General features: G+C 45.8%; 1 protein-coding gene across 1 annotated transcript; it reads left to right on the plus strand.

Moving 5' to 3' along the window:
* Positions 1 to 551: 551 nt before the first annotated feature.
* On the plus strand, positions 552 to 16,568 carry srebf1 (sterol regulatory element binding transcription factor 1). The gene is made up of 19 exons (XM_079365951.1): positions 552 to 1,150; positions 3,876 to 4,442; positions 5,937 to 6,106; positions 6,678 to 6,815; positions 7,386 to 7,604; positions 7,718 to 7,832; positions 8,089 to 8,243; positions 8,376 to 8,586; positions 8,668 to 8,852; positions 9,004 to 9,265; positions 9,487 to 9,653; positions 9,945 to 10,113; positions 10,260 to 10,368; positions 10,880 to 10,989; positions 11,798 to 11,930; positions 12,066 to 12,231; positions 13,048 to 13,266; positions 14,377 to 14,488; positions 14,862 to 16,568. The coding sequence occupies exons 1-19, from the start codon at positions 1,045 to 1,047 to the stop codon at positions 15,080 to 15,082; spliced, it is 3,534 nt and encodes a 1,177-aa protein (XP_079222077.1). The 5' UTR covers positions 552 to 1,044; the 3' UTR covers positions 15,083 to 16,568.
* Positions 16,569 to 18,096: the final 1,528 nt, after the last annotated feature.

Genomic DNA, 18,096 nt, shown 5'->3' on the forward strand with positions numbered 1-18,096 from the left:
CAAATCCAAAAATAAAATCCGTGCTCATTGATTATATTATGAATAACTTAAGTGTGTTGTTTACTAGTGGAAAAACCCTAACTGCACAAATATAAATGAGTAATATAAACGTTATGAGGGGATGAATTGAGTGTGTTTCGTATTTTTTGAGCCAAAACAAACACTTTGCGCCACTTTATTTCCCTGCTCCAGTCCAAGATAGACACACATGATGTAATTTCTTTACCCGAGATGTGACGTCAGATCACCCCACTCGGATCCCGAGCTTCCCATTGGACCGTTTCACTGGTTCTACAGGAGGAGCCGCCGCTTCGAGTCAACCAAACTTGGTTTGCACAAGCACACACCCACTCGGCTCTCATTGGTTATTGGGGGCAAAGCCCACAAAAAAAAAAAAAAAAAACAGACTTCCACGCTGTTTCACCCACTGACTTACATTTTTACAAGTGACATATAAATCACGATAAAGATAGTTTTATGAAAATAGACGATTTTTATAGTATATGAGAAGCATTAAATTCATTCACACAGTCTTTGATTTTTCTATTAGAAATTTTAAGTGGTAATTTGAAGCGATGTTTCTCTTTCTGGTATCCACCAAAAGTAATGTTCTCTGTGTATTTCCATTTCAGTAAATCATGGCATTATATGCTCCACATAGTTCTTCAGTCAAATAATCAAAACAACTCTGATGAACACTGCGATTTGGGAATCCAGTGCAGACGCACCGATTGGCTGGCTCGCCTGTCAATCAACTCACAGGCTAAGGAGGGTTTCATGAAAGCACGTTTGTGCCGAATGAGCTTACGTTGATTTTCGCTCTCCTTCTCAAGTTTCCCTGGATGATCACAGGAGTGTGTAGTTAATTGACACATCAACACAAAGTTTCTGTTCACCCTGCTGCGCGCGTGGACACCGGGGGACTCTGACGTTCTTACAAATGTACGACCGCGAGAGGTTTGAGGTTTCCCCTCCCTGACAGGAGACCGATCAGCCGGTTCAGTCTCACATTGGAAAAGCCAGACACAAACAAACAAAGTGAAGATGAACAGCCTGTCTTTTGACGATCCTTCGCTGGATACTCTGGATCCGACGTTGTCCCTGCACGATCCCAGTGACATCGACACGGTGCTCTTAAGCGACATCGATGGTAAGATGATAACTTCGACATAACGGTGGCTGCCTAGCTGCTGATCCGGGGTTCTGCTGCCTTGTCAAAAATGCTAACATAGCGCTAAAACGAGAGCAGATCTGTATCTGTGTCAGCCCATCACAGTCCGAGGAGCACGTTGTGTTATTGAAGATGTCAGAGAACGCGTATTTCTTTTGACAATTATCCCAAATATAATGATGCTGCCAGCACACAATAACCTGAAAACAACATTACCCGCTGCATTTGCACAGGCTATAAACGAGAAGCATGTATTTTATATTTAATATAAAGCATTTCTACAGGGACGAAGAGCCGCTTGGCATCATCTTCCTGGGTAGAACAATTCGACAAAACACCTGTCCTGTTTGTTGCTTGCTATGCAGCTGAACTATTATGACTACATGTGACTGAACGCTGCCTCCAGCATGCCATGTTTGTGTGTTTAACGAGTCGTTTTGACTTGCTTGTTGTGTTACACACACAGTTTTGGTGTACAGTATTGTAAATAAAAATACAAAAGCCCCATTAAGTGCGTGGATAACTTTCATTAGCCAAACTAGCTAGCCATCAGGCTAGCTACAAAGCGTTTGGGTTTTTGCTGAAGTGATGGAAGTTATCTTATTCGGGCCTTTTCTATGTTTTCTTTCACTGTCGGAACCGTCTGTCATAATCTTACTGCACATTGATGACTAGCCGATTACTTGAGCAGGTCAGGTGAAGCTAGCTGCTGCTAAAGGGTCGTGAGCTCGCGCACCCCGCCCCCCCGGCCTGCTCCACCTGAACGAGGTTACTGCCGTTCATTCCTCCTGGTTGAGTTCACGGTGCCTCACTGAATTAACCCATATTATTTATACGTTTTGGTCAAAAGTACAAAAAGCCATGTGGTTATTTCCAATCATGTCAGAGTTAATTGTGAAGCACGAGAATTTTTTTTTTTTCTCACGCTCCTAACAAAAGCTGTAAACATGCTCTTATTCTGTCACAGTCACATTTTGCTGAGTCGTTCAGGGATGCATAGACAGGATTACTTGCTCGGACTTGTCAGAGGTGTAATACAATTTACTTAAAACACACCAGTGACATCCACATTTTGGCGCATCAAAGTGAATATCCTGCAGCTACCTTCCAAATGTTGACCGGCAGTAACCCCGGGGTGTTTCTGCTCGGTAGTAACCTCATGCGCATGCGCATTAATAGACAGACTCTTCGGTGTCTTGGGCTGATCGGCATAGCAAGTCTCCGAGAAGCGCTCTGATTGGTTCAAAGCGATCACCTCATATAAAACACTGGATTACAAATCCGGGTTGCTGCGTTTTTCAGTGGACACAAAATTCACTCAAAATGTTTTTTATTTTATGTTTTTATTTTTTTTTATTTTTTTTTAATGTTTGTAGCAGGTGAAGAAAAAAAAGAAACGCGTGGTTATTGTCACATCTTTATCGAGTAGGTTGTATCAGTGTGTGTAAATAAAGTGAAAACACATCACTGTCACATAAATCCCCCAATGTGTGCACAGTAATTGATATGGAAAAAGTAAATTTAGCAACATTTCAGATAAAAAAATAAAATAAAGTAAATATTATATATTTAAGTTTGTTTTATGGCATAATACACTGGCCAAAGTACACTGGACTTTGTATATAATAGCTCTATGATTATTTTTTTAGATAGATAATCTCTTTTCTGTGTCCAGGCCAAGACAATTAGCTGCACAGATAAAAAAACGTAAAAAAACCCCCAACAAAAACAAGCAACCACAAACATACACGTAATAAAAGACGTGTGAATATATTCAAAGGCCTGAAATAACAAATAAATCAGCATATGAATTAAATAATCATTCCACAATCCAAAAATATGATGAGGAAAACATCTCCAGCTAAATGAATAAATTACTGAAAATAAAAAGAAATAAGTGAAAGTGTAAATACTGTTTAGCAAAATTAAATGATTATATCATGTCAGTCTTAGCTGCTTAACATTTGTTTGCCATAAATTCAAGTATTTGGTTTTTCCATTATAGGTTTGGAAAAAGGCTCATGATGACGTCGGTTGTTGTGAACATTTGACTGTTTGATGACTCGTCTTTTTTTTTTCTTTTTTACAAACCTTTTTTAATCCCTGAGGAAAATTCTGGTTTACCCTCTGTTACTGAGAGACACAAAGGCTGAAATACATGCACGCACACACACAGAGGAGCTGTAGGCCTGCTTTAGTGGAGAGATGTTGGAGTGGGGCTGACACACACTGCAGTATTCGAGAGGTACTCTGGGATCTCTTCAGCTGCCATGTTTTGGTACACATCGAGACTTGAACCGACGACCTTGATCCCTGCAGACTGAGCTACAGCCTCACCTTATTGGACATGGAGTTACTGTCTCCATGTTTGTTTGTTTTTGACATATGAAATGTATTTTTACTGCAAATGTTTAATTCTCTGAACTTGTCAGTGTACTCTCTGCACTGACAGCATGAATCTGTTCTTGTAGGTTTCATGCTTGGCTTACTAGAGAAACAGAAAGTAAAGGTGAAATGAATAAGCTACACTGACAACCATGTTGCAAATACTCACCTTTCATAAATCAGGAATGTCTTCTAGTTGTTTCGATATTCAGACCTACCTTTCCTGTTTGTGCTCCAGAGTGATATTGAACATTCTGAGCTCCTTCTGTGCTTGTACTTTCAGCTTTGAGTGACGATGATGATTTCTGCCTCTCTTCAGACATGCTACAGCTCATCAACAACCAGGACATGGAGTTTGGAGGGCTGTTTGACAACCCTCCATACACAGCGCCAGCTCCCAACCGAGAGCTTCCTGGTTTGACCCAGTCCATCTCCTTGGCCCCTCCTCCGAGCACCTCCACCACTCCATCACCTTCCTCTTCCTCTTCCATCCTCAGCAGCAGCCCCCATCTGGACGCACTTCTTGGCCCGCCCATCACCCGCAGCTCATCCACCCCAGACAAGGCTTTCCAGCCCGTCACATTCCAGCAGTCCCCCCTGGCCCAGGTGCCCAACGCCACCCAGAGGCAGCATGCATCGCCCCCGCAGCAGGTTTTGACAATGCAGCAGGCCAAAGTGGAGCAGCCCCAACCGGTCCTTGTCCCGTCTGCTCCAGCCCAGGCACCTTCACCGCACAGCTCACCTGTATCAAACCTAGCTTTCACGTCAACGCCGCAGGCCCTCTTCACCTCGCCGACGCCTCAGAGTCCAGCACAGACACAACCACAGCTTCAGACTCAGCCGCAGCAGGCCCGGACCATCTTCAGCAGCCAGAACAGCTTCACAGGTAAACACTCTCCCATGGTGATGTGGGATCAAAGTAGCACCTAAGATGGGTAATATTCAACATGTGCTCGTTTTTAAGACGGCTTAAACTCTTAGAGCAACATGTTTCAAGTCATATGGATATTGAATTCCTCCCTCTGGATCAGTCCAATACCCATAATAGCCTCGTGGTTAGTGTGCGCCATGCACAGAGGCTGTGGTCCTCAATGTGGGACAGTCTGGGCTTGGATCTGGCCTGTCTCTAGGCATAAAAAAACCCCAAATAAATTTAACATAAACATATATTTACCCCGAGCTTCATTTGTTTGTTAACAAGCTGGAAATAGATGTAAGGGGAGACGAGACGTCAATGTGGAGACTTTCAAGCCAATGGAGCACGTGTAGTGTTTATTGTTTTGTCAATGTTAATTCATCAGTGTTTGTTACAGCATTAAAATCAACTACTGGCACACAGAGAACGGTGTAAAAACAAGGGAAAACATTTGTTCCATTCACAAAGGAAATCTCTGGACTTGTACATGTCATTGGAAATTCAAGCGTCTGTAAAGTCATGTCACAAATGGACATTTCCTGTAATATTGACATCCACTTCCTGTATTTATTTTTGACCACTTTAATGGTTTCCAGCTTCACTCACTTTGAATGAGTCGCAGCATTAGAACCAGTAAAGTTAAAAACCTGTTCAGTGTTCCCCACGCTGGTCAGATTTGGGAAAGCTTCCACCAGTGTAACCTCTGAGACGCTTCTCCACGACTGACCTAACGTTCACCACGTTAGGTCAGTCGGTTATTCAACCTGCAGCTGATGTCATCTCCAAGTCCTCCTAACCTGATGGACTTTGCTCAGCTGTGCGCTAAGAAAGAGCTTCGTCTGGCTGCTCGTTGTTTGTGACGTACATACAGGATGTCTGAGGGGTCTTTGGGGCCAAACATATTTACGAGTCTTTGCACTTCCTGGCCCGGGTGCTGACAGGTCATTGGAGTGGAGCTGATAAGGAACACACACTGACACACTGAATGTTGCTATCACTTTCTTCTAATGAGACTGTCTCATGTCACCTCTTGGCCTACAAACCTGCAGATAGTGACAGGTGGAGCAGAAGACGCGTGCGCTCCAGGAGGGATTTGTAGTCCTAGTTTGACTGGACTAAAAAAAAAATATCCAAGCAAACTCCTTCACATCGTCTATCATTGTTATTTTATAATTACAGAGCAGCGTTTCCTAATATGCTGGCTGCAGATTTGGGTTAAACCTGTCAAAGCTTAGTTACGTTTTGATCCAGTCAGCAATTAAAAAACAATGAGATTGTTAAAAAGACAAATCAGTTGTGCTTTGTTGTCCGGCGTGGATACTACAGGCAGTTTTGAGACGTTCAGGCTTCCAGAAGAGAATCAAATCAAAAACACGTCATCCGAACTCACTCTGATTGGTTGGTGATTCATCCATGCTCTCACTTCATGCTTGAATTAAAAATCCTCTCTGACTCTTTTTCCAGTCGCCAGCAGTGTGAGCCTGCCCGCTGCCAGCTTGTCGTCGTCGCCTCCGATTGTTCAGCCAGTGACAATCCAGACTCCGCTCCAGGCGCTGACCTCCGCCTCTCCACTCATGACCACGACAGTGAGCTCGTCGGCTCAAGCCATCGCGCCCCACATTCAGCAAGTACCTGTAAGAGTTAATTAATTTATACTTTATTAATGCCACACTCTGTCTAATGAACGTGAACACACACAGGCTGAGATACACACATGCACAAACCTTGTGACATGCATTAATGGAGAGGTCTCAGAGTGAAGGGGCGACCCACAGCGAGCGCTCCAGAGCAGTTTCGGGGTTTGGTGCCTTGCTCAAGGGCACATTGTCAGTGCTCAGGAAGTGGACTGGCACCTCTCCAGCTACCAAACCAATTTCCGGATTTGGTCTGTGCGGGACTTGAACCGACGACCTTCCGGTACCCAACCCAAGTCCCTACAGACTGCGGCCCTAGAGTGTTTGAGGGGCCCCCAGTCTGTGAAGTACGCTGATGCTGTGAACCCCTCTTGACCCTCTCTCTCTCTCTCTCTCTCTCTCTCTCTCTCTCTCTCTCTGTCTCTCTCTGTGTGTGTGTGTGTGTGTGTGTGTGTGTGTGTGTGTGTGTGTGTGTGTGTGTGTGTGTGTGTGTGTGTGTGTGTGTGTGTGTGTGTGTGTGTGTGTGTGTGTGTGTGTGTGTGTGTGTGTGTGTGTGTGTGTGTGTGCTCAGGTGCTGCTGCAGCCACAGTTCATCAAGGCCGAGTCTCTGCTGCTCACCACTCTGAAGCATGACCCGTGCATTGTCACCACCATGGCCTCGCCCACATCCCTCTCCACCACCAACCCAGTGCAGAGTGCCTCGCTGCAGGTCGGTTCATACAACACATGACTGAAGTTGATCTCACGATGCAGTCGCAGCTTTCAGCTCCTTCAGTGCATTATCGTTTGGAAGAAGGGCAGCATGTTTAATTGCCTTTTATTTTCTTGTTGTGCTTCAACTCTGGGGAACAACATCTGTTCAAATATGGTAACAGCATGCCACACTGATTTTGTTTTTTCACAGATGAGGAGAAACCAGATTTTATATTTTAAAGCAAACGATGTGGTCGTTTAGGGACGGCGTGCGAGCAGCAGCATAGAGATTACTGTAACAATCACTGTGGTCACATAAAGAGTCTGAGTTTTCTTGCATCGAGGAAGTGCTCAGATTTATCAAATAACTTTCTTTAAATTTATCCTGGAAACATTGCAGCCAAAACTCCAGTTCAGAAATGTACTTAACTTTAGAGCCAATGTGAAGCCTTTCTTCAAATCATCTTTGAGACTTTATTCTTTCAGAGAGAGGGAGCGTTGAGGCCAACGCTGCATGACCAAAAACTGTGAATATAATTTAGTCGTTCTTTTTCCTCACATTCGCTCTTTTTCTTTCCCTCCTCAGGCCTTCATGGGCGGCGGCACGATCCTGACCACAGTTCCCGTCATGGTGGACACCGACAAGCTGCCCATCAACCGCATCGCCATCAGCGGCAAGCCCTCGGGTCAGCCGCACAAGGGGGAGAAACGCACAGCCCACAACGCCATCGAGAAGCGCTACCGCTCTTCTATTAATGACAAAATCCTGGAGCTCAAAGATCTGGTGGCTGGAACCGAGGCCAAGGTGAGACAGAGTCCCTCTCAACACTGATGATTCCACGTTTGCACGCTTGGTTAAGTTGAGTTCGTTCCATGAGGTCAGTAAAAAGACTGTTTGTGATTTCCACCTCCTCACAGCTCAACAAGTCTGCAGTTTTGAAGAAGGCCATCGACTACATCCGTTACATACAGCAGTCCAACCAGAAACTCAAGCAGGAGAACATGGCTCTCAAGATGGCAGCCCAGAAAAACAGTATGCACTTCAAAAACCCTTCCTCTGGTTTTTACTCCATTACAGCTTCTCTGAGATTTGTTTCAGTTCCCTTCAGAGGAAATCGTTCAGTTGACCTCGTGCGATGAAGTCTTTTGATAGCAGCTGTTATCCTGAAATGACAAAAGTGAAAAATGTTCTTTTATTGCCTCTAAGTAAGTGGGATTGAAGGCTGAAGATGTCTTTACCGAGGTACCGCTTACTGACCTTTTCGCCGCTTCCCTCGTCTCCTTCGCAGAGTCTCTGAAGGACCTGGTTGCCATGGAGGTGGATGAAAAGGCTGAGGTGAAAGCCGAGCTGCCCACGCCGCCGGCCTCTGACGTGGGCTCTCCAACCTCTTTCTCCCACTGTGGCAGCGACTCTGAGCCCGACAGTCCAATGGAGGACACAAAGGTAACGACAGGTTAACAATACGTCCTGCTTTACTCGTCTGTGCAGCAAACACTGCAAGTTCTACCATCAACTAACTCGTTCAGGAAATCAAGATTTTCTTACTAAAAGTAACCCCGATGTTCCGCTCTGCAGCCCAACGTTGGCATCCTGGATGGAGCGGCAGCAGGAGGTGGTGCTGGCGGGATGTTGGATAGATCCCGCATGGCGTTGTGCACCTTCACCTTCCTCTTCCTCTCCCTCAATCCTCTCGCTGCGCTGCTCTGCTCCTCCGGAAGCAGCTCAGCTGAAAGCGCCGCCGCCACGCACCACGCAGGAAGGAGTGTCCTGGGTGTGGATATCGCAGGTACCCGGGGGTTTTGAGTTCATGGAGGCTCGTCTGGAGAAAAGAATTGAGATTGTTGAGCTCTAAATCTGTTTTCCGCAGCGGACTCGTGGGGCTGGATGGACTGGATGCTGCCCACGATCCTGGTGTGGCTGCTGAACGGTATTCTGGTGTCAGGGGTTCTCATCCGACTGTTGGTGTACGGAGAGCCGGTGACCAGACCGCACTCTGGATCCTCCGTCTTGTTCTGGAGGCATCGCAAGCAGGCCGACCTGGACCTTGCAAGAGTACGTTTTTTTTCCTTCTTTTTCACATTGCCTAAATCAAAAGAGACATTTTTTTATTTTCAGATTCTGAAAGACGGATCGATGCATCTTCTGTATCCTGCCTCAGTTGTTTCCTTTGTCTAAAGCTCATATTTGTCTTCTCGCCCTTCAGGGAGATTTTGCCCAGGCCAGTCAGAATCTGTGGACCTGTCTGAAGGCTCTTGGTCGACCGTTACCAATCTCCCAGCTGGACCTGGCCTGCGCTGCACTCTGGTCCCTGCTGAGATTCTGCCTCCAGCGTCTGTGGGTGGGCCGCTGGCTGGCTGCCAGGGCTGGAGGGCTGCGATCAGACCGCCCCCTGCAGGAGGACGCCTGCAAGAGCAGCCGTGACGCCGCCCTTGTTTACCACCGCCTGCACCAGCTGCACATGACAGGTTGGTTGGTGGGAGATTTCTAAATTAAATCAGTGTGCTGGATGGAACATTGCAGGCAAGATATTAAAGTGACAGAATCTCAGCAGATGTGATGTGAGAGTCGGCTTCTTTGGATTTGGGGCCTATAAAGTCATTTAATATGAGGATTTTTCTGCAGACCAACTCGGTCTTATTTCTTCTTCAGAGTGATCATTTCCTTGTCTGCTTCTCTGCACACTCAGGGAAGCTGAATGGGAGCCACCTGTCAGCGGTCAACATGGCTCTGAGTGCCGTGAACCTGGCCGAGTGCGCCGGCTCCTGCCTGCCTGTGGCCTCTCTGGCCGAGGTCTACGTCTCTGCAGCTCTGCGGGTCAAAGCCAGCCTGCCAAGGATCCTGCATTTCACCTCTGTGAGTCCACTTGGCTCACACACGCCCAGTTTTCTAATCTCGTCATTGAAATTGTGCAGATTGATTCAGTTGTAGAAGCTGAAAAAAGTTCTGTCGGTTGTTTAGCATTAAAGTGAAACACGCAGTTGAACTTTATTGTTCTCTCATAGGTAATGAACATAAATGTAATTCCTTAATGACCCCGAGACTTGTAATGAACTGAAGTACTAAGTGGAGTCAAAGTGAGACCTCAGAAACTAACACTGTGCAATCTGAGTGAAGAAATTGACCGAGTTTGTTTCTTCTGATTAGCGCGTGTTCCTGAGCAGCGCTCGCCAGGCGTGCCTGTCGTCCAGCGGCAGCGTGCCTCCAGCGATGCAGTGGCTCTGTCACCCGCTGGGTCACCGCTTCTTTGTGGACGGTGACTGGGCTATTCGCAGCACTCCTAAAGAAAGCATCTACAGCCAGGCTGGAAACACGGGTAAGAGCAGGACGGCCTTTTTCAGTCATTAAAAACAAGAACACTTCTGTTTCTGTTTCTGTGGCGTCTAATCAGGTGTCAGTATTGTTTATATGCTCGAGCGTCGTTTATGTCTCATGTTTGAAGCTTGGTTGTTTCTCCTCCAGTGGATCCTCTGGCCCAGGTGACTCAGGCGTTCAGAGAACACCTCCTGGAGAAAGCTTTGTACTGTGTGGCCCAGCCGTGTGGAGAGAAGAGTCCCGACCAGGGCGAGGGGTGAGGACACGCAAAAACATCAACCGCTCGCCAACAGAAAAATGTGTTTTTTGATGCAGTGTCGAGTTAAACCCAGCGGCTACATCAGCCTAGGAAAGTCTCGTGTTTAAAAACCCACATCGGCTGTTTGACGTATAAGCATTTCAAGCCGTCTACTTCTTCTTATTTAAGTCCCAGTCATGGATCTTACATTATTATTATTGAAGGATATAAGCTACCGAGAGCAAAGATCATTTACAGCCTGTCTGCTCTGCAGCTCCTGCGTCGCTCTGTGTACCATGACTCAGCAAAAAACAAAATGCTTACACATGGACACTTCTCGTGTGATGATTGCAGCCTGACTTTTATTTTGAAGCGGTTGTCCGTTTATTATCTGTCAACAATTTTCGGGTGAACATTTGAGATAACTGGCAAAAAAAACCAATCAAATAAAATGTGTCATTAAATTAAAGATTGCCTGAGGTAACCGAATGTGGCAGCAAAGTAAGCGTCCCCGTGCGTCTCTCCTCAGGGAGTATGCTGATGCCCTGGAGTACCTCCAGCTGTTGATTAGTGCATCGGACGCTGCAGGTGCCACCTCTCAATCCTTCGCCATCGGCTCCAACATGGCTACTGTGACGGGTAAGTCGCCCTCGACGCTGTCATGTCCGTCAACATCTCTTGTTTTCTACTTCTGTCTTGGTCCCTGCTTCTCTCTTTTTGAGAGAACTGCATTTCCTCGTCCTGCACCTCTCGCCTTGTTCCGCAGCCTGTGCGACGCTCTCAGCGTGTGAGCAGAATGAAAAGCAGCGAGATAACGTTTATTTTTTACAACATTAAGATCGAGTAGCCTGATTCCCACTCGCTTGACTCCCACCCTCCTGCCACTTCTCCTTTCCTCACTGATCACTGATGTGAGCAGAAGGGGTGGGGGAGTGGAGGAGGGGGGGGGGGGCATCCTCTAGATTGCATCATCTATCTTCAACGCTGTCAAATCAGTGATCACCTTGAGATGAGGGAGGGAGGGAGGGGGGAGAGGAGGCTGTGCCGGGACTTTAATCTGAGACTTTTCTTGGCAGAGCCTCAGGTTGCTCACAGATCGTTTGAAGTCAGCGTGTGCTCGTGTGTAAATGTGTGTGTGTGTTGCCCAGTGTTAAATGGAGGAGTTTCCCCTCTTGAAGGAGTCTTCAAAATGGCTGCTTTCTCCCAGCATGTCGTGACCCTGCCAGAGGGGGCAAACAGATTGATACAGAGGTCAATATTCAGACTGTGTGTGTGTATTTGTGTGTGTGTGTGTGTGTGTGTGTGTGTGTGGATATGTGTGTGTGTGGATATGTGTGTGTGTGTGTCTGTGGATATGTGTGTGGGCGTGGGCAGTGAAGGAGTCGGTTATTTGCGTCCCGTTTTTTTCTCTCTGTCAGGTTGTTGACTGTTTTGTTTCCACTTCCAGGCTGTGACCCTCATTCCAAGTGGTGGTCCTCGGTTGCCGTGGTGATCATCAACTGGCTCCAAGGAGACGATGCTGCTGCAGAGAGATTATATCCCACCGTTGAGCACCTGCCTCGCAGTCTGCAGAACGCAGAGTAAGTTTAGACACACACACACACACACACACACACACACACACACACACACACACACACACACACACACGCACACACGCACTTTCACTACTTGAACCTGTGTCCTCTTGTCTCCTCTCTCCCTCGCTCCATCAGGAGTCTTCTGCCCAATGCGTGTCTAAACACATTCAGGGCGGTGCGAGCGCTGCTGTCCAAGCCAGAAAACTGCCAGCAGAGTCTGAGCTACAGCGACAAGGCCAGCACCCTGCTCCGAGACAGCCTCAACCTGGGACCACACTGCCACAGCTCCAGTTTAGACAAGGTGTGCACACACACACACACACACACACACACACACACAGGAAGGCACAAGCTCATGCAGAGCTCATTCCTATTGATTGCATGTAACGGCATCTTCTGCATTAACAACTCTTCAAAAGTCAATGCACACAGAGACAGATGTTCCCACACATGGGCTTGGAATAAAAATCTTTAAAACACACACACACACACACACTTTTTCAACACAAAGCCACACACACTTTACAACAGACAGCAAACCCCCCTGAAGCGACTCCTCTGTGTGATGCAGCGTGGTCCTGCCCTCTGGCGCTCAGCAGATGGTGATGCTGCTGGATAGGCAGCTCGGTGTGTGCGTGCCTCTACGGCCAGTGCTGCGGTGCATTGTAGTTGCATTGCATGTTATTTGTCTGAGTGCAATGTACCTGCAGTGCAACACAGAGCTGGCTGCTAACAGCAGAGCACACAATAACAACATGAAATAGGTGTTTTTGTCTCTTTTTATCTGTCAGAATCTGGAGGAGCGATTGGAAGAGTTCTGATAGTTCAGAGTTTCTATTATCTTAAAAACATCAATAAATGATCGTTCTTACAATGATTATGTTTGAAAGTCTTTGTATTGGCTGTTGTATACATATTAATATTTAAGTAAGAAAACATTTATTGAGGTGTCTCAAACTTTAAAAAACTTTACCTCCTAACCTTTATCTATTGATCCCCCACATTTCTTTCCCCTTCCTGTTCTCACAGATGAAACGGACTTATTTCTTCTTGTGCACGTCCCTCTGAGTCTCCCAGCAGCGAAGTCTCACTTCTAATTAGGTCCATTTCTCTCCAGGTTGTCCAGTTGCTCCTGTGCGACCTCCTGTTGGTCATGAGGACCAACGTGTGGCGCCTGCAGCAGCAGCAGGGGACCGGTTCCGTGGGGTCGGGGTCAGTGGGCACCGGCGGCCCTGCAGGCGTTCACCAGGCCTCGCCGCCAGAGCTGCAAGGCTTTCAGCAAGACCTGAGCTCACTACGCAAGCTGGCGCACAGCTTCAGGCCTGCAATGAGAAGAGTACGTCCACTTGTTTCTTTCCTATTCGACATGTCCTTTGTTAGGCCGACCGTGAATTCATCGTCCTGCTGATCATAAAATGTCAGATTGTTCTGATTGCTCAGTCTTGCACAGTTCAAAGCGTTCAAGTGTCACACAGCAGCAGTTATTTTTTGTAGAGGCCATGTGTCATATATCTCTTATTTTGCAGCGTAAATAATTCAGCATCATCTTTTAGTTTGTAGTATTTTCATTTCCTGAAAAATATTTAAAATGTAGAAACACTTTTTTTGGTTCCGTTGATGTGCTATCTTGATCCTTGTATTCGTCTCCACGGAATTAAACCGTACACGACCTGAAAGCCAACAAGCCGTCAGAAGTTCGTCCTCGCTAACACTTGGTTGCAGATTGTAAAGTTAGAGTGGAAACTTTTCCAGTGGCTGCTCCAAACGCCAATCAGTGTCGGCACTAAGTCCCTCCTTAGGGTGCTGTTTTTTACAGGAGAAGTCTCAAACATGTGGAATCAAAACACTCTTTGCAATAAGGTTGTCACATAACCACAACTTTAAACAGTTCAGGTAAAATTAAAAAATATTTATGCAGCGGCAAAAAGCATAGAAGTCCCAGACCAGAACTCCTGCACACTGACGTAATAACACAAATATGTCTGCAAATATTCAGTTCTAAAACTATACCACTGATCTCCTTGATTACAGAAATATGATGGTCTTAAACTGTGGTATTGAAAAGGAGTGAAAATTTTTTGCTGTTTCGTGGGACTTTAAAACTCTTCATTCAGCATCCTCAAATGTGCCTTTATGTAAAAAATATTTAAATCTCCATCCGAAGATTCTGCAAATACCTGAAATGGAAAAAAAAAATGGCAGCCCTTTTGAAAACGAATCCAAATGCATCCTGTGCACATATTTGCAGGCAGTCCACGGTAGAGTTCTCGGAGGAAATTAGCTGAGAGAGGTTGCAACACACACACATGCACGCACACGCCCCTGAGGCTAATGTTTAGCAGCACTTTTCACAATGATTCAGAGTATCTCTGAGGTAGAGCTGAACGCTGTGTATGACTCATCATCACTTACTCCCCCCCCCCCCCCCCCCTCCGTCTCTCTCCAGTTGTTCCTTCATGAAGCCACAGCCAGGCTGATGGCGGGGGCCAGCCCCACCCGCACACATCAGCTCCTGGATCGCTCACTGCGACGCAGAGCGACGCCCGGAGCCAAGACAGGTTCGTGGACTCCTTTTCTTTTTTTTTAAATCCACTGTTGATTACTGTTTTTATGAGTCTAATATCAAACAAAAAATAACTTCGGTTTTGAACGTTTTTTTTTTTTTTCACTGAGCATCGTTTTTCGAGATTTGCACTTTTTAAATAAAAGTCGCAGAGAGCTGTGCGACGCTGAATTGCTGTAATCAGCGGCTCTAATCAGCTTCTCGTCTGTTTTGCCTGATTGTTCACTGCACTAAATCCCTTCACTAATTAAACCAGAAGCTGCTGAAGTCTGATCGACTGTCGGTGGCTGGCGGCATCAAAAGCGCAAAATGGTAACAAGATTGTTGTTTATGTTTTTTTTTTTTTGTGTGTGTGTGTGCGTGTGCAGAGGAGTGCGAGACGCGGCCCGGCCAGCGGGAGCAGGCGGAGGCTGTCATGCTGGCGTGCCGCTACCTTCCTCCCTCCTTTCTATCGGCTCCAGGCCAAAGGGTGGGCATGCTGGCGGACGCAGCCCGCACACTGGAGAAGCTGGGAGACAAGAGGACCCTTCACGACTGCCAGCAGATGATCATCAAGCTGGGCAGCGGCACCACCGTCACCAACAGCTAGAGGGAGGGGAGCGGGGGGGGGGGGGGGGGGGAGCCATGCATGGACGCTGTGTATGGGAACATCTTTGACGAAGAAAAAGACACTGAAAAGAACCCCTAAAGCCAGCCACACCACCACACAGAGTCTGGTCTTTTGGTGTGCATTTATTGAAAAGATTCATCACACTTCACGTTTTCATATCAAACTGTCCCGTCACCCCAACCCCACATCTGGAGACGCTGTGGATTTTTACCACAGTTTAAGAAGTATTTGTCCTCTTACTGAGCTGAACCGCCAAAATGAGAAAGTATTGCAGTGCCACAATTTGACCACAAAGAGGAGCCATCACAGTTCAGTGTAAGTGTGTGTGTGTGTGTGTGTGTGTGTGCGCGCGCGTGTGTGCGCATGTGTGTTTGAGAAATGACAAAGAGTCCTTTGCCGTGCATTGATTAAACAAACTCCCACCCCTGATCTTTTCAACATGGATGCACCTTCTTCACGCTGAGTGCTCAGTGGTGTCGGGCTGCTCTGATTGGCTGCAGTGTGAGACGTTTTTCTGTCTGTGCAAGAAAAAAAACGACCAAATTCCTATTGGTCCGACCTTGAGCTCGCCCAGTGGGAAGAAACTCTGCAGGTTGTTGGAAGTGTGCGACAGTTGATTAGACTCGTGTTCCACTGATCATCTGAGATGAGGTGAAGCGAGCCCCTGCACAAGCTCTGCGACTATTTTACTGCACTAGCCCTGCGAGGCTGATTTCAATTAGATGAGGAAAAAAACATGGCTTTATGAGGTTATTTTCATAAAGGTCCTTTTCTTTTCGTCTTTTTGTTGCCGTGTACATATTTTAAAACGTATTTATAATCTGTATGAACTTTAATTGAGCAGTATTTTGCATAAGCAGAGTGACAAATGCTTACTTTGTTCCCTGAAATATGTTTTATTTGGTAGCTTTCAACCAGACCTAAATTATAGTTACTGCACTGTGTTACCATGGCAATAAGTGTCAAACAGAGACTGTATCATGTTGTCGGCGTCTCACAGTCTGACACGGTTGACCCCTTGCACCGTTGCACATAAGTAACTGGCAGTGTTTAATTTTTGGCATAAAAAATTACGTTTTTTCAACGAGTTACATACGACCGATTTGAAGGTGATATTGAGTCAGACGACCGATGTGAAGGTAATAATTGATCATGATTCTTTCCAAAGAGAGCCTGCAGTGACTTCCCAGTGTTTGTCAGTTATCATGGTTTGATATTTCTGCTGAACCACCATTTCTGGACTTTTAGAGGACTGTGAGACATGAAAAAACCTTTTCAGAAGGAGCAGTATGTTTTTATAGTGTGGCACTAATGTGAAAGACTGAAAGTCATCAGAGTGAAGTGAATGAGATGTACCCATGTCTAAAGGTTATTATTCATGTCTTTTTAACCGACATCTTTTCATCTCTTATCTTTACTTTCAACCTTTTCTGATGTAAATATAAACGCATTTTGTAAAGACGAATACACTGTTCCCTGTTCTTCTTCCTCCCTCTTTTATTTCTTTATTTTTTAAGTACAGTGCAACGAGAGAAGAAGCTGACAGTCCCCCTCCACTTGGCTTCAAATTATGCAAGTAGGTCATGTGCTGAAGTTTAAAGTGGGACGAAACTTCAGCTAAATGTTCTGAGGATTTCTATTTTTGGGGGGGAAAGCTGAAGAAACGTAATTTTCCTGCGTGTTCCCAGTTATTTCCTGTAAAGGTGTAAGTGAAGGCAGATACCTTTTTAGAAACTGTCTTTAGGCCCTGACAGAAATTCAGAACTCGTGCTCTGAAAAAGGAACAAAGAAAATCCGTCATCTGCAGCAGATGTAAGCGTGTAAAAACTTTGACCGTCTGCCACGAGGAACCAATCACGTCCCACTGCTCGCTCTATCCCTCGCGTGCACGAGCCCACACTCGAAGCACGACAGCCATGACTGAATTTATACTGAGTCGTTGGATGATGTTGTGGGTAGTGAAATTGTCCAAGTTTAAAAATGATAAAAGGTTAAACTTCCCGCTGGATTAGACATGAGACAACACTAAGCAAGCTCGTGCAGGTAATTGATGGGTGTGGCTTTTGAGGGAGCACAGATGGGGGCGGGGCAACGTTAAAGATGTGCGTACATCAGTCTGAGTAGACCTGGAGTGGTAAAAAGGTAAGATAAACCAGCTAATTATGGAGACTTATGTAATTTAGCTGTGCCCATTGGAATCAAGATGTTTATGAATATATGCAGGATTTCATAACGACCATGAAGCAAGAATTAAAGAAGAGCTAAGACTTCTGTTTTTAACAACAGATTTTGATATTTCTCAAAAAGCCGTGTTCACACTTGCACCAAAACTCCTGAATAACTCAAAAGTTATCAGGCTGAAAATTTCACTCAGACTTTATCCAAAATTTCTCAGCCTCTTAGTGTTTCACCGCATGAAGTCTGAGTAAGCTGATGTGAGAACGCAGCAGGATAAAATCAGGAGAATTTACCTGGACTGAGTGGGGGGGACGTTTATATCCTGCAAAACTCTTAAGCATGTGACCTTTGCAATCTCTGTGCACCAGCAGTGTTATGTTTTATGCTCGCCAGTCTGTTCTTCACTCTTTTACTGATATTGTGATTCTCTTGAACTACTCTCAGTAGTCTTGATATTCTTTAGAAATGTTCAAGAGTACGAAACCTCTTCAGTGAGACACCTGAGCAGTGGGATGTTTTAAGACCTCAGTCCTGACACAAATGATTTGTCTGTGCAGGAGGCCTAGTCTTTTGTGATTTGGACAAAAAACAAGGACATTTGTTAACCTTTTTTTTTTTTTTTTTAAGCGCCTTACAATAATAAAAACAGACTTGGGATTTATGAATTTGCAAGAGTCAGTCTGATCGTCTGGGGAGTCATTTAAAAGAATCAGAATCCAAGTGTAGCCCTTGAATCTAGATGTGAGCGGCGTCGTCTTGTGAAGGAGCGAGTCTCTCCAGTGTGTAGATGTCGGTGCATGTTCAGTAAAGACAAA

This window comes from Symphodus melops, assembly GCF_947650265.1.
Source record: "Symphodus melops genome assembly, chromosome: 17".
NCBI lineage: Eukaryota > Metazoa > Chordata > Actinopteri > Labriformes > Labridae > Symphodus > Symphodus melops.

Bases quoted from the DNA above. Each gene is read 5' to 3' on its own strand.
- srebf1 (XM_079365951.1), top strand. From the start codon at position 1,045: ATGAACAGCCTGTCTTTTGACGATCCTTCGCTGGATACTCTGGATCCG. The intron at 1,151-3,875 runs GTAAGATGATAA...GCCTCTCTTCAG, and splicing joins GCTCTTAAGCGACATCGATG to ACATGCTACAGCTCATCAAC. The intron at 4,443-5,936 runs GTAAACACTCTC...CTCTTTTTCCAG, and splicing joins CAGCCAGAACAGCTTCACAG to TCGCCAGCAGTGTGAGCCTG.